A 25,076-nucleotide genomic window follows, 5' to 3' on the forward strand; every position below is an offset into this window, starting at 1 on the left:
GACAGGTCAGGGTGGGGAGGGACAGGTCAGGGTGGAGAGGGACAGGTAAGATCCCCAGAGAGGAGCCTGGTCCCGTGAGGCCCCCACTCAGCTCGGCCCCACCTGCCGTCCCAGGCCTGGATGTCCAGCGTCTTCCACTTCTGCCTCCTGGTGCCCGGCCTGGTGTTCAGCTTCTGCACGCTCAATGTGGTCACCGACAGCATGTTGACCAAGGCTGTCTCCACCTCGGACACAGGTGAGCTGTGGCCAGCTGGTGGGGCAGCCTCCTCCAGGAAGCCCTGGGAGCTACCTAGTGGGGCTGGGGTGGGCGGCCTAAGGTCTGTGTAGGGAGGCTAGGGTGGGAAGCCTGGAATCTGTGTGGGTTGGGTGGAGTGTGTGGAGTAGGGGGCCTGGGGTCTGTGTGGGGTGGGTAAGGCGCAGAGCCTGGGTCCTGCATGAGACTCCTGCCCTACCACCTAGCCCAGCTGGGGGCAGGCCAGGGGCCTGGGAGGGGGCTGCCCGGAGGTGGCAGTTGGCTTGGCCCTGAGAAGCACCTAAGGGCCTTGCCTGCCAGACCTGGATGCCCCAGGGACTTCTGGGCCCTCCCCCAGCATGGAGGCGGGCACACAAGTGCTCAGGCGCTTCCTGAACAAAGGAGTGAATGAATGCACAGCAGTAATTAAACCCAGGGAGCCCCTAGGTCACTGTGGGGGACACAGGTACCCCAGACATAGATGCCCCAGCCCCCACTTCAGACCCAGCTTTCTTTCTTGAGGCCTAAGAAAGCCCCCAAGCAGACTGGGGATGCCCTGGGCCCAGTGGTACCCAGGCTCCTGCCCCACCCCAGGCACAGTGTGGCTACACACTAGCCAGTGCGGGGGGCTCCTGTGGGCAGGTTGAGGTCAAAGGAGTCAGGGAGTCATTTGGAGAACTGGAGATTCTGCCAGGACTCCCCAGCAGCAGAGCCAGGAAGCTCAGGGCACACATCTGACCCTCCGTCCACTTGCCTGTCTGGGAGGCAGCAGATCGAGGTCTAGAGGCCCGGATGTGGCCGGGCTGCAAAGGACAGGCCTCTTCTCAGGACTGCCTGGGAACCTCCAAGGCCTTCCAGGACTGAGACTTCATGGAGCATGAGCTGACACAGGCTGAACCAGGAGGGCGTCCTGGAGGAGGTTGGGCAGCACTTTGGAGAGGCCAGGAGGAGAGCAGAGGAGAGGAAGGGCTGGGGAGATAAGGACTAGGTCTGGCTGGGAAGAGGCCCCTGGAGGCTGAGGGAGACCCGGCCCAGGCCACTGGGCCACATCGTGCACAGACACCACCCCTGGCCTGGAAGGAGCCAGCACCTGGTTCCCAGCAGCAGCCTGGAAACCCAGCGACAGAGGGGGCAGAGGACAGAAGGGGCAGGAACTGCACCCTGTGTCTGCAGAAGAGGCTGCTCTGGCACAGCAGGCAAGGCTGCTCTTAATGCTCCTCCACACGGGCCTGGCCAGCTCCTCATCACAGCTGACCAGCCCCGGGATTTCCAACTCCAGGAGACCTGGGCTCTGAAGTCCCTGGAGCCAGAGACCCTCTGGGCACGGGACCAGAGGCAGAGAGTGACCTCCCAGCTGGAGGCCTGGGGGGGTCCTCCGTTCAGGGAGTGCTGCCCCTGTGTTGCCCGAGTGTTGACAACAGCCACAGATAGTGCCCACATGCCTGTCCATGCTGGGGGTCGCTGGCCAGAGGGGTGTGGAGATGGCGTGTTCGGGACAGAGCAGGCTGCCATGCAGGTGGGGGCTGTCCGGGGAGCCTGGGAAGCAGCTTGGTCTTGCTGGGGCTGCAGGAGGGGCGGGTTGAGGGGCTGTGCATGGGCTCCCGAAGCCCCTGTGGGAGGAATTCCTGGAGTAGTAGGAGCTCCGCAGGAGGCGGCTGGAGGAGGGGCTGATGGCCAGGAGGGGCTGTGGGGTTGGGGTGTCATGCCCACTCTGAACTCAAGCCCCAACAGTGTCTCACAGGCCAGGCTTAGCCTCCCCACTGCATCACCAGCCCTCGGTGGTGGCAGGCACCCTGGGAAACAGCCGTGAGAGCCAGCTCCCTGACACCCTGGGCGGGAGGTTCCGGGCCCCAGGCACAGATGCCATCTCCCTTGGCAGGCCTGGCAGGGCGGGGCCTGCTGTGGTGACCTGTGGCCCCATTCCCAGGCTCCTCCTGTGCTTGGAAACTTTCTGGAGCAGGGAAGAGACTCAGCCCAATGCCCTGGGAAGCACCCTGTGCAGCCCCCTGCATGGCTGAAAGGTCCTCTGGGAACAGGCCCAGTGGGTAGAGAGAGCTGCGTTTGCTCCAAAGGCCGGGCAGGTGGCAGGGAGTGGGGGACTGGAGGTTAGAAGCCAGCAGGTGGAAAGGAGGGGTGTTTGGGGGAGTATTTCACCAGACTATGCAAGGTGCAGACTGCGCCGTGAGGTTGGGATGGGTCAGGAGAGATGAGAGATCATGGCTGTGTCCAGGAAGTGGGCAGCCGACCCAGGGAGCTGCCCAGGGCCTGACTACCCCCATGCACCCCCCCAGGGGCCATGCTGGGCCTCTGCGCCTCTGTGCAGCCACTGCTCCGAACGCTGGGGCCCACCGTCGGCGGCTTCCTGTACCGCAGCTTTGGCGTCCCTATCTTCGGCCACGTGCAGGTTGCTATCAATGTCCTCGTCCTCCTGGTCCTCTGGAGGAAACCTATGCCCCAGAAGAAGGACAAAGTCTGGTGACCGCTGCCCAGACACAGACTGGCAATAAACTCCTACTACATCCCTCCGACCTCTTCCGGCCTGGTTTCTGCAGGCTATCGCGTGGTCTGCCTGTGTCCTTCAGTGAGGGATGGGGCCTCGGGGCTGGAGGGCTTCCTAGAGGAGGGGGCCTACAGCTGGGCAAAGCTCTGGGAAGGACAGAATCACCCAAATTGGTTCACTGTTATTAGTACAGTCTGCCCACAAAGGAGTTCCCCTGCTGCCGCGCAGACAGCTCTTGCTCACACCCCAAGCAATGGGGAGCTCACTGCCCAACCCCCGCCCACAGTGTGCCTGCCCAAAAGCAGAAACAGGTTGCTTTAAAAGATCAGGGAACCTGGCTGGGCGCAGTGGCTCACGCCTGTAATCCCAGCACTGGGAGGCCGAGGCAGGCGGATCATGAGGTCAAGAGAAGGAAACCACCCTGGCCAACATGGAGAAATTCTTGCTCTACTAAAAATATTTTTTAAAAAATTAACTGGGTGAGGTGGTGCGCGCCTATAGTCCCAGCTACGCGGGAAGCTGAGGCAGGAGAATCGCTTGAACCCAGGAGGCAGAGGTTGCAGTGAGCTGAGATCCCACCATTGCATTCCAGCCTGGCAGCAGAGCAAGACTGTCTCAAAAAAAAAAAAAAAAAAAAACAGGTCAGGGAACTGAGGCCTTCCTAGATGGAAGGAAAAATGCCCTCACTCTGCTGAACAGCCCAGCGCACAAACCCAAACCCTAGTCCCAGAACTGCACCAGGGAGGCTGCCAGCCTCCCGAACCCCAGAACTACATCAGACACGGCCAGCTTCCCGAACCCCAGGACTGCACCACACACTGCCAGCCACCCGAACCCCAGAACCACACCAGACACTGCCAGCCTCCCGAACCCCAGAACTGCACCAGGGAGGCTGCCAGCCACCTGCACCCCGGAACTGCACCACACACGGCCAGCCTCCCGAACCCCAGAACTGCACCCAACACAGCCAGTCACATGAACCCCGGAACTGCACCACACACGGCCAGCCTCCCGAACCCCAGAACTACATCAGACACTGCCAGTCACATGAACCCCGGAACTGCACCAGGGAGGCTGCCAGCCACCCGAACCCCAGAATTCCTCTGGTGTCCCCTTCTGTCAGCCTCTTTGGCCTATAGCTTGATGGCCCCCAACGTTTTCTGCACCAGGGACCAGTTTCATGGAAGACAGGTTTTTTTTGTTGTTTTTTTTTTTTGAGGTGGAGTCTTGCTCTGTTGCCCGGACTGGAGTGCAGTGGCCGGATCTCAGCTCACTGCAAGCTCCGCCTCCCGGGTTTACGCCATTCTCCTGCCTCAGCCTCCAGAGTAGCTGAGACTACAGGCGCCCGCCACCTCACCCAGCTAGATTTTGTATTTTTAGTAGAGACGGGGTTTCACCGTGTTAGCCAGGATGGTCTCGATCTCCTGACCTCGTGATCCGCCCGTCTCGGCCTCCCAAAGTGCTGGGATTACAGGCTTGAGCCACCGCGCCCGGCCTTAGACAGGTTTTCCACAGATGTGGCTGGGCAAGATGAAACTGTTTCACCCCAGATCATCGGGTATTAGGTTCTCACGGGGAGTGCTCAACCTAGATCCCTCTTGTGCACAGTTCACAGTAGGGTTCTCGCTCCTGTGAGGAGCTAATGCTGCCGCTGATCTGGCAGGAGGTGGAATTCAGGTGGTCGCTTGCCCCGCTGCTCACCTCCTGCTGTGTGGCCTGGCTACTAACAGGCTATGGACCAGTACCCATCGGTGGCCCGGGAATTGGGGGCCCCTTCTATAGCTGATTTGCTGGCCAGGCCATGCACTGTTGCCTTCCAGCCTCCTGACCACAGCACTTCCCGACCCCTCACCCCCATCCCCTGGCCCTGGGTTCTGGAGAGAAGGAGAACTGGGCATGAGAAGGCCAGCCCAGCCGCTGTGACCGGTTGACCCATCTGGAGAGAACGGGCTTTCCACAGCCTCAGCGAGGGTCTGCAGCTGCCCCCGAGACCATGAAGGCTGCCCCTTCTCTCCTCAGGCTATTTTTAAAAGAAGCTGTTAAAACATGGACTCCCCAAACCTTAGAATTCCACTGCTCTCAGAATTTCAGGAATTCCAAAATTCCTCAAACAAGAAGTGGCCTCAGTGAGCCAAGGGCCATCAACCCTCTCCGCCTAAAGCTCAGGCCAGATCATGCCTATGCTTGAAGATCCCAGGGGCAAGGGCTCTCCTCTTGACCTTGGATATCCATCCAGGTGAGGCTCTGGTGGGGCAGCTAGGAGGCCCAGGAGCCCAGCCAGGCAGTGTCCCCTGCTGCTCTTTTCTGCTTTTTGCAGGATCCCCTCTCCCATTTGCACAGGGGCTTCACAAACCGTATTCGGGAGAAACTTCCTTGCAGGAAATAGTTTCTTCTGGATCTAGCACCAACACTCCTACGGGCCATGCAGCGAAGGGCTAGCACCCTCCCTGCTCTGACCCCGGACCAGCTAGGAGGCTTCGTTGGCCCCCTAGCAACAGAGATTAGGGGCCGATTCTGGTGCTTCTCTGCCTCCCTTACTGGCATCCCTCCAACCACGAAGGTTCCAGAAATGAAGGCCCCATTGTGGGGCGAGGAGTCTGTACCCCTTATCACCTCCTCAGCTTGTTCACCACCAGGAGCCCTTCTGGGTGGGGGACACACTTCCCAAACCCTAAGTGTCTCAGACCATCCCTGTCTTGCGGAGAGCACTGCCAGACCGGAGGGCAGAAAGCCGTGGTCAGCTATCTCAGAAAGAGGGGCAGGGGTTTGCTGCACTCAGGCCTCTCCACCCCAATGGCCTGGGCCAGCACCTGGACATGCAGGGACCTCTGCCTCCTGCCCCACCATCGGAGACAGCCCAGAACTCTCTCCTGTTCCCCCAAAAGCAAAGGCGACCCTGCCGGCCCCACACTGCGGGCACTGACCAGGAGCGACTGGTGGCAGGCAACCAGAGGGCTGAGCACTTCCCTTTGGTCTGGCTGCGCGGGTGGTATGTGGGCAGGAAGGGCTGCTGGGGAACGTCCCCCCACCACAGGCAGCAGCAGCTCGGACCCAGGGCCCTTGTCCTCACCAGGCTCAATTCCTCAGGACACACCAAGGGGCAGAAGGTAGCCAGGGTCAAGCCCCAGGGCACTTCCTGGCCTCTGGGGAGGCTACTTGGAAAAGAGGGTGTGGACCAGGCCCAGCAGATGACACGATTCATTTATTCATTCAAAGCCGGTTCCCAGCGCCTTTCACGCCAGCCCCGCAGGACTGGATGAGGGTGTCCTGCCCACCCATTCCTGGGCCTCCACCCTCCCAGCAGGAACCTCACTGAGCCACAGCCGAATGGTAGAAAAGCAAACTGGCCAAGTGATTTATTTGCAATGGGCACAGTGATGCAAAAACAAGATATTAAGACTATAAAATATGTGACTACAAAGAACCAGTGAAATAAATACATAGATATTAGATAGTCCAATAACTTAAGGCGCCCGTGCAACGGAGCAAGGATCCGCGCGCACGGGAAGTTCTGCTGCTGCTGCTGCGGGGCTGGAGAGCGCCGGCCACGTCCTCGCCTCGGTCCGACTCGTCCAGCGTATGGCCCTGTGGGGAAAGGACTGGGTCAGGGAGCTGTGCCAGGGCCGGTCGGGGTCCAGCCTGAGGGGCCCCGAGACCCTGACGCGAGGGGGCCAGCGCGATTGCGGGGCGCCGGGTCCCCCAAGGAGATGCAGCTCCCCCGCCCCCCGCCCCGCCGTCTGACGTTGAAGTGGTTTTTCCCAAAGGCCCCCGTCCCGGCTGTGAGGGCGCGGGGCTCGCCGGGGCGCGGGCAGGCACTCACAGCGGCGGGCTCATGGCGTGCGGGGCTTGGGCTGCGGAGATGGCCCGGAGGGCTCGGAGGGTGCGGCGGCCACGGCGGCCTCGGCGGCCTCGGCGGGTGCGGCGAGCGCGGTGCGTTCCTGGCGGCTGCGAAAGTCCTGCAGGGCGCGGCGGTTCTGGAAATCGATGAGCGCCAGCGCGATGGCCGCGTTCCAGCAGCTCTCGCCCGCGCAGCGGAAGTCGATCTCCTTGTGGTCGGTGGTGACGATGGTGAAGTACACGTACTTGCCGGTGCGCTCCACGCAGTCCACCTTGAGGATGGAGTGGAAGCGCAGCTCCTTGGGGCGCGCGCGGGGGCTGGCGGGGAACAGGCTCAGGCGGTCGGAGGTGAGCACGCCACGCTTCTTCTTCCATAGCTGGAAGAGGCTGTCGCTGCGCTTCTCCAGCTCGCCCTCGCGTAGCACCTCGTCGGGGGACTTCATGTCGTGCCGGGCGTAGGACTGGGAGCGACAATGCGAAAGGCAACTTGGGCGGTGGCGGCGCCGGATCTGCTCCTCGTGGCCCCGGCGCGGCCTTTATAGCTGCCCCTCCCCGCCCCGCCCCGCCCCGGCCCTCGGGTCACCCCGCCCGCCCGCGCCCCGCGCGCCCCAGGCCATACCCTCCCCAAGCCCAGCCGTCCGGACCCGCACGTCCGCGCTCTGGTCGGTCCCCGGCCGTCCCCTCCCATCTCAGAAGCCCGCGCTCCTGTTGCCCCCGATGCCCCAGCTGTCCAGCTCCGTGGGGTGACTCGAGGCCCCGCCTTGCCCGGGCGCTCGCCCGCACCGTCTCGCAGGCCGGCCCCGCGGAAGAATGCGCTGCAGCCAGCCCTGCCCGCTGTGACTCACGCCAGGGAGCCCCGAGAAGCACGCCCGGGCCCGGGGCCGGTCCACCGTGGGGAGACAGCGGGGACCAGACCTTCACCCTCCAGGCGCCCCAAGTCCAGCCCTGCCGCTCTCGGGCTCCCGGGGCAGAAGGAGGGTCGAGGCCCCCTTCCTTACTCCCGAGCGCTGGCCGTTCCGTCCTCTTCGGGGGCCCTTCCCAGGGGAGCAGTAACCTTTGCTGGATTAGGGAACACGTGGAAAGGGCTAGAACAGCAACCCGTAGAGCTCAGTAAATGGGAGGGGAAGAGGAAACCCGCTCTCCTCCCTGCGCCCTCGCAGTGTCCCGAACTGGGGGACGGACTGCTCTGACCGCGTCCCCACGACCTGGACCGGAGAGAGGTCCCGGGAGCCGAGGGGTCCGGGCTGGGCCGCGACGCCCGCTCTCTGGGATCAGCCTGGGGGCGAGGGTCGGCGGGGGCGGCTGAGTCATCGCTTTCCAGCTGGGCAGACGGGCGGTTTTATTTACCCTCTTCCTTTAAAGGGTTTAATAGACAGGAAGCGAAAGCCGGCTCTTCCCGGGTTCCCAGGGGTGGGGGTGAAGCCGGCCCAGAGGACCCCGGGGACCCCGGCTGCTCCAGGTCTCCCACCTTCCCGCGCCCCTGCCCCCCAGCTGCGTCCTGGGGTGGTTACAGCAGGAAGTACCACCTCTGGCGTCGGATTTGGCCTCAATCGCGGAGCCCACGCAAAATGAAAATGAGAGTCCCCTGATTCAAAATGTATTTAAAATGTCAAGACAGTGGCAGTAGAGCGTAAAACCCAGACCTGAGACCAGCCCCGCCTCCGCCTGCCCGTCAGGGTCACTGTAAGGGATCAAGAGGCGGGTGGCTCAGAGGAGCGCCCCCCGGACCAGGTTCTGTGAATGGCATGCAGGTGGCAGCTGCCGGGTGGTCCTACCTGTATGGCCAGAGGACATGGCAGTGAGCAGGGGCGTGATGTGGAGGGGCAGTGCCGGCAGAGGGCAGGGTTGGGCTGTGCCAGGGTTCTGGCCTGGGAGTGAGACACCTGCCTGGGGCCGGCAGGTCAACACTGCCCCCTACCTGACACCTGTCCTTGCAGCAGGGCTGGGATCCCGTGGGGTGAGGGAGCAGCAGGTAGGGTGGGCGGGTGAGGGGAGATCAGCCTTTGGCGAGGAGAGGGGATGCCAGCATTGGCCCAGAGAGGCTGCAGGAGGCTGTGGACTCTGGTGTCCCTTCTGCTGCTAGAGGGCCCTGGGCTGCCGAGCAGTGGGGCCTGGGCAAGAGGCACCTCTGGGCAATGGGAGATCAGGAGAAGTGACCGGGGGCAGAGCGCTCTGACACTGCCCGAGCCCACAGGTGCCTGGAACACCCCCAGGCCCACCAGCCTGCCCACTCCATGGAGGGGCCAGCCAGCAGAACTTCGGCTCCAGGCAAATCCCCCAACACTCAGCGTTGCTTAAGCACCTACTGTGTGCCTGCAGGCCTGGCTGGTGCTGGGACCCCAGAGGAGGGGAGAGGAATCCCTCTAACTCACAGGGGCACAGCAGGTACATGAGGGTGGGGATGGGGGACGGAGGTACTGGGGGCCAGGAGGACAGCTTGGAGGACTCTATGGGGAGGGCGTGCCCTCGAAGATTCCAAGGAGACCTTGAAGGGCCGGTGGTGCCTGTATGCCACCACTGTGTCCAGCCTCCACCTAACCGGGAGAACGCCCCAAAGTGGGCATTCCAGCCCCCATTCCACAGAAGAGGAAACTGGCTCAGGATGGAGAGGGCCTTGGGGAAGGGACAGAGGACAGGCAGGAGCAGATAAGAGGCTGGGAGAAATGAGGGGGAGGAACAGGGTTTGGAAACCAGGTGAGGCCAGGTGAGGTGTGCTCCCCCAGCCCCGCCCAGCTCCTTTCTTTGCCTGTACCCCAGTGGCCCTCTCAAGGGAGGCTGGGAAACTCAGTCCCCTGGGGGCAGGACTTGTAACCCAGGGGTGGTGCTCTGACGGGTGGGGCAGGAGCTGGGAGGCCAGGGAGCAGCGGATGCAGCCGAGATTCAGAGGCCCTGCCCTCCTGGCCTCCCTAGGGGTTTCCTACCCATGTAGCCCCTCTCTGCTATTCCCTTCATGGACCATGTGAAGACCTGGGGGGTATGGAGCTAGATGGCCCTTTGGGGGCTGCTGGAAATCAGGTCTGAGCCCTGGAGGCCAGGCCTCCCCAGACAGCTTCTCTGCCCACAGTCCCGGCCCCAGGGACTCAGTCATAGTGGCCCTGGCCTCCCCAGCAGCGGCTAGACACCCTGGGGCCCTGCTTGGCAGAACCAGCCTGAACCTAGTCGCAAATGTGGGGGCTGGAGGGGGCCGACTCCCAAGCCTGACCAGCCCTGGACCAGCAGGTGACTTCAGGAGCCGCCAGGGTGTCTTTATGGACATGGGCAAAAATAAAGCATGGCCTTAGGAGGTGAGAGGGGCTTGGAGGACACAATGCCCACTTGGCAGGTACTTGCACGCAGGGGCTGCCCATCCTCTCCGCATCCACCCGAGGGGCTTTCCCGCCACCACCACACTGCCCTCTGCCCCTCTGACCACCCACCCTCTGCCAGCACCCCTCAGCCTCCCTTGCCTGCGGCCTGAGCCTCGCCTGGTCCCACCTGGGGCTGAGCGGTGCCCCCCGGAGGAGCACTGGCCCCATGCTGCAGATGCAGAAAGGGTGGCTCAGAGAGGTGCAGCGACTTGTCAAGGTCACATTTACAAGGAAGGACCTATCCCATTCCCCAGAGCAGGCCCGCCTGAGGGTCTCCTCTGGAGGATGAGGACGGTGGATACTCACTTCCTGGGATGTGGGGGAGGGATGTTGAGGCAGAAGAGTGCCGACATAGGGACCCCACACGAGGGTCTTTTGAGGAATGCCCCCTCCTAGAGCCATTTGATAGCCAAGAGCCTGGGAGTTTCTCCAGCACGGCACACAGATTGGAACCCGGTGTGGATTCGGCTGCACCCCATGGGACCTGCTTTCACAAGGGTTCTGGGCCACTCACATGCTGGAGGCGGAGGAACCACCGGCTGGAGAGATGCCAAGGTCAGACAATGGCAGGACAGTCTGCATGGCACTGCCCTGCACTAGTTCTGTGCAGTCATTTCTCCCTGTTGAGACTGCTTTCTTGGGTTTGCAGGTAACGTGGGGTGGGGGTTTCAGAGAGGTGGTGACTCACCCAGGTTACACAGTGACCAGTGGGGCCACATCCACAGCTTCCCTGATTCTGTGGCACCCTGTGGCCAGGGGCAGGAAATAGCCCTGAGGTTCTGTGACTGCTTCTCAGGATGGGGAGGGGGCTCTGCCTCGAGTTGGTGGTGTCAGGCAGAGCCTGTCCTAACCAGGTTTACTAATATTTATCTGAGGGGTCACATCCACGATTCATGCGGAGCCTGAGCCAAGGGTCCTCACCCCCAGGCAGGCATTGTACAGCCTGGGTGCCCAAACATCTGACCTGGGACATTGGCCGCCCAGTCCAGCTGCCTGGATCCTTGGCACCAGACCCCAGCTGTGTGAGGTTGTCAGCAGCCGGGGCAGGATGCGGGCACCTCTCCGAAACTCCCTGAGTGAGGTCACTTCCTTATGGTGACGAGGCCGGGCCCTCCAGGCACTTGCCCAACGAGCCTGGCCATCCTGCCAGCCTGTGAGGAAGCTGCATGTCATACAGCTGCATGTCACAGGGCCCGGCCCAGTGCCTAGGGCTTGACACCACCCTCTTGTGGGAGGGGCTGCTCAGGGACAGCCCTGAAGAAAGGCCCTCTGCTCCTCAGTCGGGAAGGCCCACCCCTAGCTCCTCTCACCTCCTCCAGGAAGCCTTCTCAGATGGCCAGGCCTGTCTCCTGCCAACCACGTACTGCTAGGCTGTGGGTCTCCGAGCCTCCGCCCACCTGAGCCTGGGGAGGCTGCGGGAAGACCCAAGTTGCCCGGAGTTGCAGCACCTGAGCAGTGCACTTTTGCCACCTCACTGGTGCCACCTCACCTGAGCCCGTGGCCCATGTGCCAGGGCCTGTGATTCAGGCCTGCCCTCAATCTGTCTCCTCCCAGCCGTGGCCTGAGGAAAGTGAGAGGCACCGTGATGGGACCCACCTGGTTTTCAGACACTCGCAGTCAGCCTGACCTTGGCCTCTGAGGGCTGTGTTCTCTGTTGCTGTGTCTCTTCCTGAGCTCTTCCACTGGAGCCTGACAGGCAGGTTCTACCTCACAAGGTGTTGGGGATTGAATGAGATACCAGGAACACCCTTCTCCTTGGCCCCTGATGAGCTCCTGTTTATCCCCGAGTACCCTACTCAGAAGCTATTATCAGTTCCTTAAATGCAGTGATAATGTTTTATTCTCTGGGACCCTCAGGGACCAGCCCAGGCACTCAGGAAATTATTCTGAAAACTGGTGGCTAAAAAAGCATCCTGAGGCCAGGCTCCGTGGCTCACGCCTATGATCCCAGCAAGTTGGGAGGTGGAGGTGAGCAGATTGCTTGAGCCCAGAAGTTTGAGAACAGCCTGGACAACATAGCAAGACCGCCCATCTGTACAAAAAAATAAAAATAAAAATTAGCCAGGCATGGTGGCGTGTGCACTATAGCCCCAACTACTTGGGAGGCTGAGGTGGGAGGATCACTTCAGCCTGGGAGGCTGAGGCTGCAGCCAGCCATGATCACTCCACTGCACTGCAGCCTGGGTGACAGAGTGAGACCCTGTCTCAAAAAATAAAGGCATCCATGTCATTGTCCAAAAGACCCCCTCTGCACTGACTACCGAACATGCAGACTGTTGGCCTGTGTATGAGACCAGACAGCCCCCGGCTGCCTCGGGTGAGACTGGGCGTGCCGAGATGAGGGGGCCCTGTGGGGCAGAGTGGGGCCTCATTCAGCGGGTCCGGGGGAGCCCTGGCAGATGTATTGTCATTAATTATTTCCAACATTAAAACATTACCAAAGATAGGCCAGGTGCTGTGACTTGTGCCAGTAATCCAGTGCTTTGGGAGGACCAGGCGGGAGGATTACTTGAAAACAGGAGTTCAAGACCAGCCTGGGCAAGACAGCAAGACTCCATCTTTAAAAAAAGAAAAAAAAAAAAAACCTACCAAAAATACTAACAAATTGTGAAACCAAAAATTAAAAAAGAGGCTCAAATTATTTCAGAATTGATGCTGGGCATGGTAGCTCATGCCTGTAATCCCAGCACTTTGGGAGGCCAAGGCAGGCAGATCACTTGCAGTCAGGAGTTCAAGACCAGCCTGGCCAACATGGTAAAACCCCATCTCTACTAAAAATGCAAACAACAAAATAATAATAATAATATTATTAATAATAATAATTAGCCAGACATGGTGGTGCACACCTGTAATCCCAGCTACTCGGCAGGCTGAGGCAGGAGAATTTCTTGAACCTGGGAGGTGGAGGTTGCAGTGACCTGAGATTGTGCCATTGCACTCCAGCCTGGGCAACAGAGCAAGAAAAAACAAAAAATAAAAATAAAAACAAACTTGAGTGTTCATCTCTCATGTCTCCCCACCTAGGGCCACTCTCATCCTTTTCTGTTTGTTTGTTTGAGATGGGGTCTTGCTCTGTTGCCCAGACTGGAGTGCGGTGGCATGATCTTGGCTCACTGCAACTTCCACCTCCCAGGCTCAAGCAATCCTCTCACCTCAGCCTCCTGAGTAGCTGGGACCACAGGTGTGTACCTCCATGCCCGGCTAACTTTTTTGTATTTTTGTACAGACAGGGTTTCACCATGTTTCCCAGGCTGGTCCTGAACTCCTGAGCTCAAGCAATCCACCCATCTCAGCCTCCCAAAGTGCTGAGATTACAGGCATGAGCCACTGAGCCTGGCCTCTTTTTGTTTTATTATTTATTATTATTATTATTACAGATTTTTGAGACAGAGTCTTACTCTGTGGCCCAGGCTGGAGTGCAGTGGCACAATAACGGCCCACTGCAACCTCGACCTCCTAAGGTTGTAATCCTCCCACCTCAGCGTCCTGAGTAGCTGGGACTACAAGGCACGTGCCACCACTCCTGGCTAATTTGTGTATCTTTTGTAGAGATGCGATCTCACTATGTTGCCCAAGCTGGTCTTGAACTCCTGGTCTTGCTCAAGCAATCCACCTGCCTCATCCTCCCAAAGTATTGGAATTACAGGTATGAGCCACTGTGCCTGGCCTCATCCTTTTTAAAAAAGCATTTACATTATTTTAACAATTGCTTTTTGTTTGTTTTTGAGATGGAGTCCCACTCTGTCATCCAGGCTGTAGTGCAGTGGCACAATCTTGGCTCCCTGCAACCTCCACCTCCTGGGTTCAAGCGATTTTTCTGCCTGAGTAGCTGGGACTACCGGCGTGTGGCACCATGCCTGGCTACTTTTTTTTTTTTTTTTTTTGTATTTTTAGTAGAGATGGGGTTTCACCATATTGATCAGGCTGGTCTCGAACTCCTGACCTCAGGTGATCCACTCACCTTCCTCCCAAAGTGGTGGGATTACAGGAGTGAGCCACAGTGCCCAGCCTCCTTTCACAATTAAATATAGGATTGCCCTGTGATCCCACAATTCCGCTCTTCTCATTCACATGCTCACAATAACTAAAAGTAGAGTCTCTCTGAGAGGTCCATGCACACCCATATTCCCAGCAGCATGCCAAAATGTAGAAGCCACCAAGTGTCCACTGACAATGGGCACACACAATGTGGTCCACCCACACACTGGAATAGTCACAGCCTTAAAATGGAAGGGAATTCTGGCCAGGTGTGTGGCTCACACCTATAATCCCAGCACTTTGGGAGGCCGAGGCAAGTGGATCACCTGAAAAATTAGCTGGGTGTGGTGGTGCATGCCTGTAATCCCAGCTACTCAGGAGGCTGAGGCAGGAGAATCACTTGAATCCAGGAGGTGGAGGTTGTGGTGAGCCAAGATTGTGCCATTGCACACCAGCCTGGGCAACAAGAGTGAAACTCCGTCTCCAAAAAAAAAAAAAAAATTAAATTAAAAAAAAAATGGAAGGGAATTCTAACACAAGCTACAACACGGATGGACTCTGAGGACACTGTGCTGAGTGAAGTAAGCCAGACACAAAAGGACAAGTACTGAATGATTCCACATGTACGAGGTCCCAAGAGTCATCAGATTCTGAGACAGAAGGCCGGAGGGCAGGTGCCAGGGGCTGGAGAGGACAATGGGGAGTGTTTAATGGGGACACAGTTTCCAATTGGGGAGATGAGAAATTGTGGAGGCAGATGCTGATGGCGGCTGCACAACAGTGTGAATATGCTTGGTGTGAATATGCTCAGTGTGAATATGGTCGGTGTATGTTTAGTGCAAATATGCTCAGTGTGAATGTGCTCCGTGTGACTATGCTCAGTGTGAATATGCTTGGTGTGAATATGGTCGGTGTGAATATGCTCAGTGTGAATATGCTTAGTGTGAATATGCTTAGTGTGAATATGCTTAGTGGCACTGAACTGTGCACTTTAAAAAATGGTTAAGAATGTAACTTGTGAGGTGCCTTTTACCAGTTTTAAAAATGCATTTACATATGAATATCCGTGCATGTGGGGGTATGAGCTTGTGTCTCTTCCTGTATCTGGGCCATTTCCCAGGAACCCCCCACCCCAGCCCTCATCCTCTGGAATCCTCCATGTCTCAGCCACCCCTTGTGATGGATGGGCTTGGGCTAGGTCCCCTGTTGCTGTCATCATACACGGCGCTGCCTTCCTGGACACCAGACGTGGCACTGCTGGGCTTGTGGGGCCCTCAGATGTGTGGTAACTGCCAAGATGGCCCACCAGTGGGGCTGTTCCTATTCACCCTCTCCCCTGAGGGCTGCAATGCCCATCTCCCCATGGCCAGGCCAATGGTGGGCACTCTGTACTTAAAAAAAAAAAAAAAGGGTCAATCTGGGCTGGGGGCAATGAGTCACGCCTGTAATCCAGCACTTTGGGAGGCCAAGGCGAGTGGATTACTTGAGTTCAGGAATTTGAGACCAGCGCGGCCCAGATGGTGAAGCCCTGTCTCTACTAAGAATAGAAAAAATTAGCCTAGTGCAGTGGCATGCACCTGTAATCCCAGCTACTCGGGAGGCTGAGGCAGGAGAATTGCTTCACCCTGGGAGTCGGAGGTTGCAGTGAGCTGAGAAAGTGCCACTGCACTCCAGCCTGGGCCATAGAGTGAGACCCTGTCTCAAAAAAACAAACAAAAAATCAAACCAAAACAAACAACAAAGACAAACAAAAAAAAAACCCACAAACAATCTGGTGGTCAAAAACTGAGATCTTGTCTTCCCACACATTTCTCTATTCAGGGGGTGGGGGCAGTCATCTCTCTGGGTGTCCGTGGCCTTTGGCACAGCTGTCTGTTCCCCTTTTCATGTGCTTTGGTCTGTTTGAAAGGCCCCTTTCATGGGCTGAATGGTGGCCCCCAATAAGACGTATCCATGTTCTACTCCGCAAAACCCATGAACGTGACCTTTGATGGCAAAAGGGTGAACATGACCTTAGTGGCCAGAGTGTGATAGAGGCAAGGCCCCTGAGAGCAGGAGCCTCCCCGGGACTACCCAGGTGGGCCTCACAAGGGAGAACTGCTGAGAAGCAGGCATAAGGGGAGGAGGCCACATGAGACAGAGGCAGAGATCGGAGGGAAGTGGCTGCAAGCCAAGGAACGCCTGGTTCCTTGATGACAAGGAAGGGTCCCCACGTAAGGTTTGGTGTTCTGGTACTTGGGGAGGGCAGCACCTGCTGAAAAGGGGCAGCTTGAGACCCAGGGACTGCCTCAGGCCCTCACTGGTGGCCCCCAGGCAGGGGGCAACAGACCCTAGCAACTCTGACCAGTGCCTGAGCCTGAAGTCCCATCTCCAGGCGTTCCCTCTTGTCCTCCTGACCCTGTACCCGCCTTGCTTGGTGAGGCACTGTCCTCCCTCCTCCGACTGGCTGCCAGTCAGGCAGGCACTGGTGAGGGCCGGTGTGGGCAGCCCTGCCATGCCCAGGGTCTGGGTTCTGAGGACGTGAGACTTCTCCCCATGTCCCAGATGCAGAAATTGAGACCTAGGGAGATTCAGAAACTTGGTGGACACCACAGACTTCTTGAGGAGCCCGACAAGGGTGACCTGTGGGTCTGCCTTGAGTGGGGTCCTGGACACAGCTGTAGCTGCCCCGTTTCTCCTCAGCTGGGCTGGGCCAAGCTGTTGGGTTGTCATGGTAAGTAACATCCGGCTGCCGCCCTCGGAGAGCCATGAGTCAGCATAGCCAGGATGGGCCAGTGATTGGCACCTTGGGGACAGCCTGGCAGGCGGGGCCTCCCTCAGGCACACCAAGGTGACCTGGCCTAAGTAGGAGGCATCCAGGCCTCACCCTGCAAGAGCTGGGCTCTGGCTTCTGTCCTGAGCTTCGGGTCTGTCTCTTAAATGGGGAAGGTCCCAGGCGCATGAGGTGCCTGGAAACCCTCACCAAATTCAGAGCCTCAGAAACTCAACCAGGGCCAGCCTCAGGAGGCATCCTTCCAGGAGGCCCTGCTGTGGGGGACAACTGCTTGCCAGTGTCTCCTGGTGGGTGGGGCTGAAACAGCTGGGCCTGGGGTCCCCTGGGCCCCCCACTCCACATGAAGATGCTCCCTGGGGCAGGTTGGGGAGGAGGTGCCTGCTCCAGCAGAAGGAACCTGGGAAGGCACCTGTTCTGAGGACTTTGGGGCAGAGGCCGAAGTCCATGCCAGGCTGCGGCCAGGTCGGGCTGGCTGGTGGGGAGCCATATAGGCTTCTGCACACAGCAACCCCTTCTGCAGGCCCAGGGCTCCCTCAGGGCACTGCAGCTGTGGTTGGCTGAGTCTGGGATGGTCATTTCTCCCACCGCTGCCCCCGGCTGTTCCTCTGTTGCTCACTGGTTGCCCAGCCGAGTCCTGACTCAGAGCCAGGCAAGCCAAGGACCCAGCAAGGGCAGGTCAGTGGTCAGTAATATCAAGATGTGCCTGGATGAGCCAGGCAGAGGGCAGGGGCTCCACCTACTCACCCTGGCTGCCTCCCACCTTAGGGGCAAGCTTGGATCCTGGCAGCCCAGGCTGACTCAGCCTGTCCAGTGATGGGGTTGGGGGCAGCCTGGGGCATTTCGAGAGAGGGACAAGATGGGTGGGGTGGCAGGAAGCCCTGGACCTGGGACTTGGGGAAGGGGGCTCTGGCCCCATGGGTGGCCCCTTGGGGCTGGAGAGGTTTGCTGGGCAGCAGGACAGGAGCAGGGTGGGATGTCGGCTTAGTCCCAGCTCCACATGAACGGGGGCCATGAGCCTAGAGAGCAGACTGGCCAGGTAGGGCGACCTGGGGGACAACCACCCGCAGACCCACGTGCCAGGCAGCTGTGGAAGACGGTCCCAGGTGACCCTGCCGGGGAAAGCAGCAGCCGTCAGGTTCTGGGGAGTCACAGCTCCTGACTCAAGGGAAAAAGCAGAATTTTAAGTGGAATCACCCTGTTTGGGGGACTTTTGAAAACTGAGCTTCAGACTGGGTGTGGTGGCTCACATCTGTAATCCCAGCAATTTGGGAGGCCAAGTGGGTGGTTCACCCAAGGTCAGGAGTTCGAGACCAGCCTGGTCAACATGGTGAAACCTCATCTCTACTAAAAATACAAAAATTAGCCAGGCATGGTGGTGCACGCCTGTAGTCCCAGCTACTTGGGAGGCTGAGGCAGGAGAACCACCTGAACCTGGGAGGTGGAGATTGCAGTGAGCTGAAATCATGCCACTGTACTCCAGCCTGGGCAAGAGCAAGTCTCCGTCTCAAAAAAAAAAAAAAAAAAAAAAAAAAACACCGAGCTTCATTGAGGACTAACTTACATAACCTAATACACCCATTTTTGAGGTAACTCAAGAGTTCTGACAGCAGTATATACCTGTGTTATCACTTGCATCCCTCCAAAGGGTTCCTCGGTCAATCCACCCGCCCCAGATCCCTCCCAGGCAGTCACCGGCACTGCAGCTTTGCAGGTTCTAGAACCAGACAGAACTGGGGCCCTCCAGAGGCCGTCTTCCGTGCCTGGCTGCTTGCTGTGTGGGTTTTTTCGCTCCTTGCCCAGAAGCACCCGTGTGATGGCAGTCGACAGAAGCGTCTCAGCCACCTGTGCAGGGGGGTGCCCCAGGCCCCACCTCCCATCTCCTGGGCTGCTCCCCAAACTCCTGCCCTGACCCCAGCGCCACTCTTGAGTCTCAGTTCCTGCACGGGGTGAACAGCCACAGGGAGGGCAGGGGCTGGGGTGGGGCTGGACGGTGAATGTCTGCCTCCCCAGCAGGGGGCTCAGTAGGGACAAAGGAAGGGCCGGGCTAGCAGAGCTGAGGTTCTATGGCGGCACCCCCTGGCCCCCAGGACCAGAAGGGAAGCAGCCACCCTTTACCCAGGCCAGGCTGGGTGGCCGCCACAAGCCCCCACTTTCCAGCTGCCTTCCAGATGGTGGCTCTGGGCAAACCTCTCAACCACTCAGCAACTTTCTGTGACCACTCATGGCTGAGGTCCCGGAGCTGACAATGGCCTGGGCCTGAGATGGTTCCTGGGCTCCTTGGCCACTGGAGAATGACCTTCCCTTTCCTGAGACCCTGGGGAGCAGGCAGGACACAGCGGCCATGCAGGGGTGACAGAGGCCAGGTGCTGAGGTCTTGGGGGAAACCAGGCACCTGCACCCTCAGGCCTCCACAGCTCCCCGGGCTTCATGTTGAGGTCCTGCACCCAGATGATGATGTCCTTGGAACTGGGCAGCATCCACGAACCAGGCGCTCCCAAGGGGCAGACTCAGTGGGGGACACAAGAACCCAGCTCTGTGAAGGATGCACGGCAGGTGGGTGCAGGGTCCTCACACACTACACACTTCTTACTCAAAAGGGAAAATCCGGGCCGGGCGCGGTGGCTCAAGCCTGTAATCCCAGCACTTTGGGAGGCCGAGATGGGCGGATCACGAGGTCAGGAGATCGAGACCATCCTGGCTAACACGGTGAAACCCCGTCTCTACTAAAAATACAAAAAAAAAAAAAAACTAGCCGGGCAGGTAGTGGGCGCCTGTAGTCCCAGCTACTCGGGAGGCTGAGGCAGGAGAATGGCGTAAACCCGGGAGGCGGAGCTTGCAGTGAGCTGAGATCTGGCCACTGCACTCCAGTCCGGGCGACAGAGCGAGACTCCGCCTCAAAAAAAAAAAAGGAAAATCCATCCCCAGAAGCCACAATGTTAACACCCCCTTTCCCCCACTTGTGCAAATCTGATCTAAAACCACCCAGCTAGGTAGTGAGGGGCACTCCACAAGCCTGTAGAGCCCTTCCTAAAAGGCACGCCAGGCACCCAGTGGACAGGACAGTGTGCAGGGCTCTCATCTCCCCAGCTGATGAGGGGTCACTGCAAAATGGCACCTGCCCCTTGGATTATGGGGTCTGCCCCTGGGCAGACCAAGGCCAGGGTGCTGCTCACCCATGGGGCCACCCTGAGGCCGGGGAGCCTGAGACCAAGCTCCCCCAGGTACTTCACAGGATGGGGATGGAAGAACGGGTGCAGGAAGCACAGACGTCAGGCTCCACAGCCCTTGGGGGTATGCTGGAAAGACATTCACTTCCCAGCCTGCACCTCCCCTTCCTGCTGCTCCCAGGGAGAAGGCAGCCCACGGGTGAGCTGGAGGCGGCAGGGCAGGGCCAGCCATGTGGGGAGCAATGAGCCAGCTCCATGGCTGCCTTCTCATGACGGGAGTTTCATTCACCAGTCAGTGCTGCCAAGGCTGGGATTCCCACGGTCAGGTCAAGAAGCGCCAGTGCGGCAGGTGTTTGAGTGGAGTGCCTCCTCTCACCGTGGATGGAAGACACACCGGGAAAAGCTTCAGACAGCAGACAGACCTAATATGGGTTTTATCAGCAAGTTCTCCTCTTGGAGCCTTCTGGATCGACAAGGCACAGTCCCACTAACTCTGAGAAATGCTCCCCTCCTGGGGGAGGGAACCGTCTTCCCCTGGACCCACAGTGAAGCTGCCTACATACAGCAGTGACTAAGGTGTAGTGGGGGCGGCTACAGCAGCCTCTGCCTCAAACTGAGCTTTCAAGGCCTCAGAAGTAAACTGTACAACCAGTCTTGGAGCCACCAATAATACCCAGGGCTCAACAGAGTCCAACAGGGTGTACGGCACGTATGAGCCGCCGGAGGGGAGCAGACGGCACCCACCTGCTTCCCCACCACATTCCCCTACAAAGAACGACATGGCACAGTGCTGACTCCATGTTTCACAACTTTAATAGAATATTCTAACTATTCTGTACAAATTGAAAACACTGTATTGTTACAAATGTGTTCTAAGGTTAGGCTGAGCACTCTCCACAGGCCTGGTCGGTGCGGACACGGCCATCCCCAGGCTGCTGGAGAGCGCCGCCCCCCACTTGGAAACCCCACCCACCAGCCGCCAACCGGTCACACCAAACCCAGGACCTTCAGCCAGGATGAATGGTGGGGCCCAGCCATGTGGCTACTGAGAAAGCAGGACTTGACGCTCATACGCTCAACTGAAACGCAGGACTTCCCAGCCCAGCCCCTCACTGGAGAAGACCGCCAAAGCCCGGCTCCGGCAGCAGGGCGGCGCCTGCATCACGAGGACAGGCTCGCGTCTTCAGCCCTGGTGGCAAGGAGCAGCGTTTCCTCCGCACAGGCCTTGCTCCCGCTAGGAAGTGGCACATCTTTCCACTCAGGTCACCAAGGTGGTTCAGAAATGGTAAGGACGAGTGACAGCGAAAGGCCGCAGTCCTCACGGGCAAGAAGGGATAAATAAATATGAGGTGACCCGCAGCAGCTCTTGCCTGGGCTGGTGTGTCACAACCCTGACCCATCCCTTAAAAAAAGAAAATTAAGAAGCAACATCCTAAGAAGAACACAGCCCTACTCTACACAGCCCTTCTGAGATGATTAGCATGTAACAGGTGATGCAGGCTGCACACTCGGCAGATTAAGCGGCTGGAAACAGCAAGTGGGTTTCTTCGAATGAAAGGAAAGAATTCAGTCCAACTGCAGGAGGGCGGGAGAGGTTCTAGATCCTGGGAACCACATCAGACCCCGGCCCTTTTTGCCAAGTGACCCCCCCCCCACCCCGATGTGGTCTATGGGGCCCTCCCACAGGGCCCAGGCAAGTCCAGAGCTACAGGCACCAAGGCTGCAGAGGGTGCTGGACAAAACCTCCTATTTCTGAAATGCATTTCAGTTGCCACTGTACAAGTTAAGCAAAATAATAAGGAAAAAGGAAAAGTGAAAGTGAAAATCATGCACTTGAAAACGAGTTAGATGGAGTAAGCGCTGTCGACGGGATTGTGCTGCGGCAAGGACCGAGGCCCCGCCCACAGGCCTGGAGTCCGGACAGTCGGTCTGCCAGGCACCCGCCTCCGCTTCCTACTGCTGCTTGCATTCCGCCGGCTGGCTGGGTTCCTTCTGTCAATGAAAAAGACAAGGCTTGTAGAGAACAAAGCCAGCTCCATTCACCAATTAGCTCCAATCAACAACGAAAGCCAAGACTGAATGAGTTCATTCTCATTGAAAAAATGGTTACTGAAAATATACTTTTTAAAAGTATAGTGACAAGAACAAAGCTAACTCCCCCTACCCCTGCACAGTCAAAGCAGGGCTGCTTTGTTTTTAAAGCTATGCCTTGAAGCATTCAAATTCATGTCATGTTTGGCAGGAGGGTTCTGGGGCTCCCTGGGGTGGTGGAGCTCCAGGAGGCTGCCCATTAAAGGGCTGGGAAGCAGCCGGCACTCCTGCCCACACAGAGCACAGTGCGCTCAACACGGGCAGCTCCACCCAGGAAGGCCACCGCGGAGGCAACCCCTCTTGGTGCCGACAGTGCCCATTTCTCAAGGGCACATCTGTCTCAGGGTAGGCCGGACCCTTGGCGCTCATGGACAGCAAATCTCTCCTCTAGCAGGTTCCTGCTCTTTGTACTACCAGGTTGTGCCCCAGCAGATCCATCCTCTCTGGTGGCCTGTACTGCACCAACAAATGACGAGCTGCCACTCCCAAGAGCTCCGTCTGTCACTCACTCTCTTAACAGTCTCACCAAGGGGGAATGCTATCTATCCTTCCAGTAACAGCATTCGGGAAACATGATTCCCTCCCAGAGGAATGGATTAACTCCAATATTATCTAACACAGAGATCTTGTACTATTTAAACCACATCCAGCAACTCCATGAATTTGTGTGGAGGCCAACAATAGCCTAAGAAATGTGACATGATCTTGCTAATGCTCCTGAGCTAGTAACTTCATGGACCTATAACCTGTGATTTCTGGCCAAGATTACAAATTGCTCTTAATCCAGCGTGCCTATGGAACCCAAGAACTTGGACTGTATGGGGCAGGAAGACCCCTGGGTCACCATAAATGACATCTTCCATGGTATAAGCTGAGGCTACGGTTCCTTCTTTGGGAAATCACATTTAAGGGAGAGTCAAAAAAATATGTATACAAGATGAAAAAAAAAAAATCAATAACCTTGAACCCTAGTCTAGGCTCCCAATCTCAGCCACCCCACAGGCTGCCTAAAGAGCCTGGCCGAGACAAAATGACGCTGACCAAAATCCCTCACCAAAAAGATCAACTGAGACCTGCCAATCTGACATTCAAGGGTAGACTGAAGGTGGCCCAGTGTATTAGCCAAGGGCACTGAGCCACTGGCCTTAAGAGTGTGGGGAATGCAGGGCGCCCTGGGCAGGTGCAGTGAGGGGAGGAGTGGAACAAGCAGTGTGCCTCCACCAAGGGACACGCCTAGAAAACGGGAGGTCAGTAAAGGAGCTGTGCAGGGACGGGGAAGACTGGGGCTGGTAACAGGGTGACAGGCTCCATCTTTATGTGCATTTAAGTATGCAAATACTACGTCATGTCATACACAGGATTTTATAATTTATCCTACCACAGATTGAGCATCCCAAATCCCAAATCTGAGACACTCCAAAATCTGGAACCCAAAACAAAGAAAATGCTCACGGGAGGATTCCAGATTTGGAATGCTCAACCAGAAATAAATCTAAATTATCCTAAGTTGCAGAAATGATGTAACAGGCATTTTCAACCATGAGAATGTAGTATTCATCTGTCCTAAATAAAACCAATATCCTGGGTGAAGACTTCTAGAGGGAATAGAGTCCACACAGAACAGACTCTCAAGACTGGTGTCATGACCCAGTGCCTTGTTGGAGGGGAGTGGGCCAGGTACCTGGCTCTGGGAAGAGCTGCCTCCCCCGTGCCTGAGGGCACAGCCCCCTCTGGGCAGGAAGGCAGCACATGGCCCACCCCTGCCAGGCTTTGGTGCTCACACAGCACGCTGGAGCTTCTGCAAGTGACTGACAGTTTTAGAGGTGAATTTTACACATGAGACACCAATTGTTTTCAGCCTGTGATACATGCCAAAAAAAACCCCAAAAAACCAAAAAAACAAAACTGCACCTAAACTCCTAAACTGAAGCATCCTTCATCTCATGTCATAAATTTTAATGATGGTTGGGTCATTAATCGACGCTAAGATTATCAAGGGAGGGGGAGGTGGCATTTTAAAACGTACCAACTAATAGGAAAAAAATCTCATGTCTCATGGGACCATTTAAAAGGTGGGGTTTTAACAGATAACACTCGACCTGAGAAAGGCAACAAAGACATGCCACTAAAACACACTCGAACACAGCTGCGCTGGTGAAGAAGCCCCAAGTGCCCAGAGCTCTATGGCTGAAGAGGCAGTGGCCTCAGGGTAACACTCCTTGGGGTTGCTACTGTCACACCCTGCCCTTCTCTTCCAGGGATGCATGCTGAAATACGGACAGGTGGCATGCACTGGGGATTCTCTTCAAAAGAGCTGGTGGCATGGGAGGAGTGGGTGAGGGTACAGGTGGAACAGGAGTGGCTAAGTTCTTCAGACATGAGGGGACAACGGGAATTAACAGCAGCTAAACATAATTTTAAACATACAGGCAAATTCTCAAACCTGTCCCTGGAAAACAAAATTGTTCCAAGAGCTGCATCTGCCCTATGTACGCATCAGTTTCCCATGAAAGCAGCCTACATGAGGAAGACAGGGAGACGGTGGTGCTAAGACCTCGAGGACATCTGGTCTATGGGCTGCCAGGATCATGCTGCCGTTCCATGATGAGACCCTTAAAATCGGAGTGCCTACATACCCCGGCATGCAGAGGCCCTGCTACGGTCATGGGGTTTCTCGCGGCACCTCTTGTTCCCACCTCTCTGCTTTCTCCCATGACATCCCAAGAGTGCCACGAGTGAACGGGTCTCGTCACGGGCAAGGGCCTCTGTCTACTTACGGCCTCCTGTCAGCCATTCCAGGACAGGGCCGAGCTACAGGGACTGAAGAGAGTGAGGGGTGGAAAGAGCTTCCAGGCTTACTGACACTCACTTTAATCTCCAACTGGTTCTTGCTTCATTCAATTAGAGAATTCTCCGCCAACCTCACAACAGTACTTTTTAGTGCTAACACCAAAACAGATGCCAGTTAACACTGCAGATAAAAAATGCTGGCACAGTAAAAGCTGTTACCCCTCTGTGTACCTATTGGTCTGCACAAAACATGAATTCAAAAAGTATAGATATTCAACAGACACGTGCTGGTAATGACAGTGGGCTGATTTCAACTGCCACAGTGTGTGTTCTGGGCACAGCTGGGCCCAGTGTGTTATAC

The 25,076-nt window shown here is 57.3% G+C and overlaps 3 protein-coding genes across 11 annotated transcripts in view; 1 reads left to right on the forward strand and 2 right to left on the reverse strand.

Annotated features, from left to right (window-relative positions):
- SLC22A18 (solute carrier family 22 member 18) overlaps positions 1–2,760 on the forward strand; it is a 21,979-nt gene extending 19,219 nt beyond the window's left edge. For all 3 annotated transcript variants that reach the window (XM_023183521.1, XM_023183522.1, XM_023183523.1), the window contains 2 exons: positions 115–235; positions 2,524–2,760. In XM_023183521.1, coding sequence (XP_023039289.1) covers positions 115–235; positions 2,524–2,711 — 309 coding nt within the window. In that variant the 3' untranslated portion in view covers positions 2,712–2,760. The remainder of the gene's footprint in view (positions 1–114; positions 236–2,523) is intronic.
- A 3,300-nt stretch (positions 2,761–6,060) lies between these two features.
- On the reverse strand, positions 6,061–7,929 carry PHLDA2 (pleckstrin homology like domain family A member 2). Its single transcript, XM_023183509.2, has 3 exons — positions 7,415–7,929; positions 6,553–7,030; positions 6,061–6,317 (listed from the first exon to the last, which is right to left on the reverse strand). Exon 2 carries the CDS (start codon positions 7,010–7,012, stop codon positions 6,563–6,565), a length of 450 nt encoding a protein of 149 aa, XP_023039277.1. The 5' UTR covers positions 7,013–7,030; positions 7,415–7,929; the 3' UTR covers positions 6,061–6,317; positions 6,553–6,562.
- Positions 7,930–20,629: 12,700 nt separating this feature from the next.
- The window catches only part of NAP1L4 (nucleosome assembly protein 1 like 4), a 47,770-nt gene continuing 43,323 nt past the window's right edge, over positions 20,630–25,076 (reverse strand). For 4 of the 7 annotated variants that reach the window (XM_023183535.2, XM_023183538.3, XM_023183537.2 and 1 more), the window contains one exon: positions 21,597–21,826. In XM_023183535.2, the coding sequence (XP_023039303.1) occupies positions 21,788–21,826 (39 nt within the window). In that variant the 3' untranslated portion in view covers positions 21,597–21,787. Of the gene's footprint in view, positions 21,827–25,076 lie in introns of all 7 variants that reach the window. The other 3 variants (XM_031933874.1, XM_031933875.1, XM_023183539.2) reach the window with 2 other exon arrangements.

The sequence above is a fragment of the Piliocolobus tephrosceles genome, chromosome 13 (genome assembly GCF_002776525.5).
Source record: "Piliocolobus tephrosceles isolate RC106 chromosome 13, ASM277652v3, whole genome shotgun sequence".
Taxonomy (NCBI): domain Eukaryota; kingdom Metazoa; phylum Chordata; class Mammalia; order Primates; family Cercopithecidae; genus Piliocolobus; species Piliocolobus tephrosceles.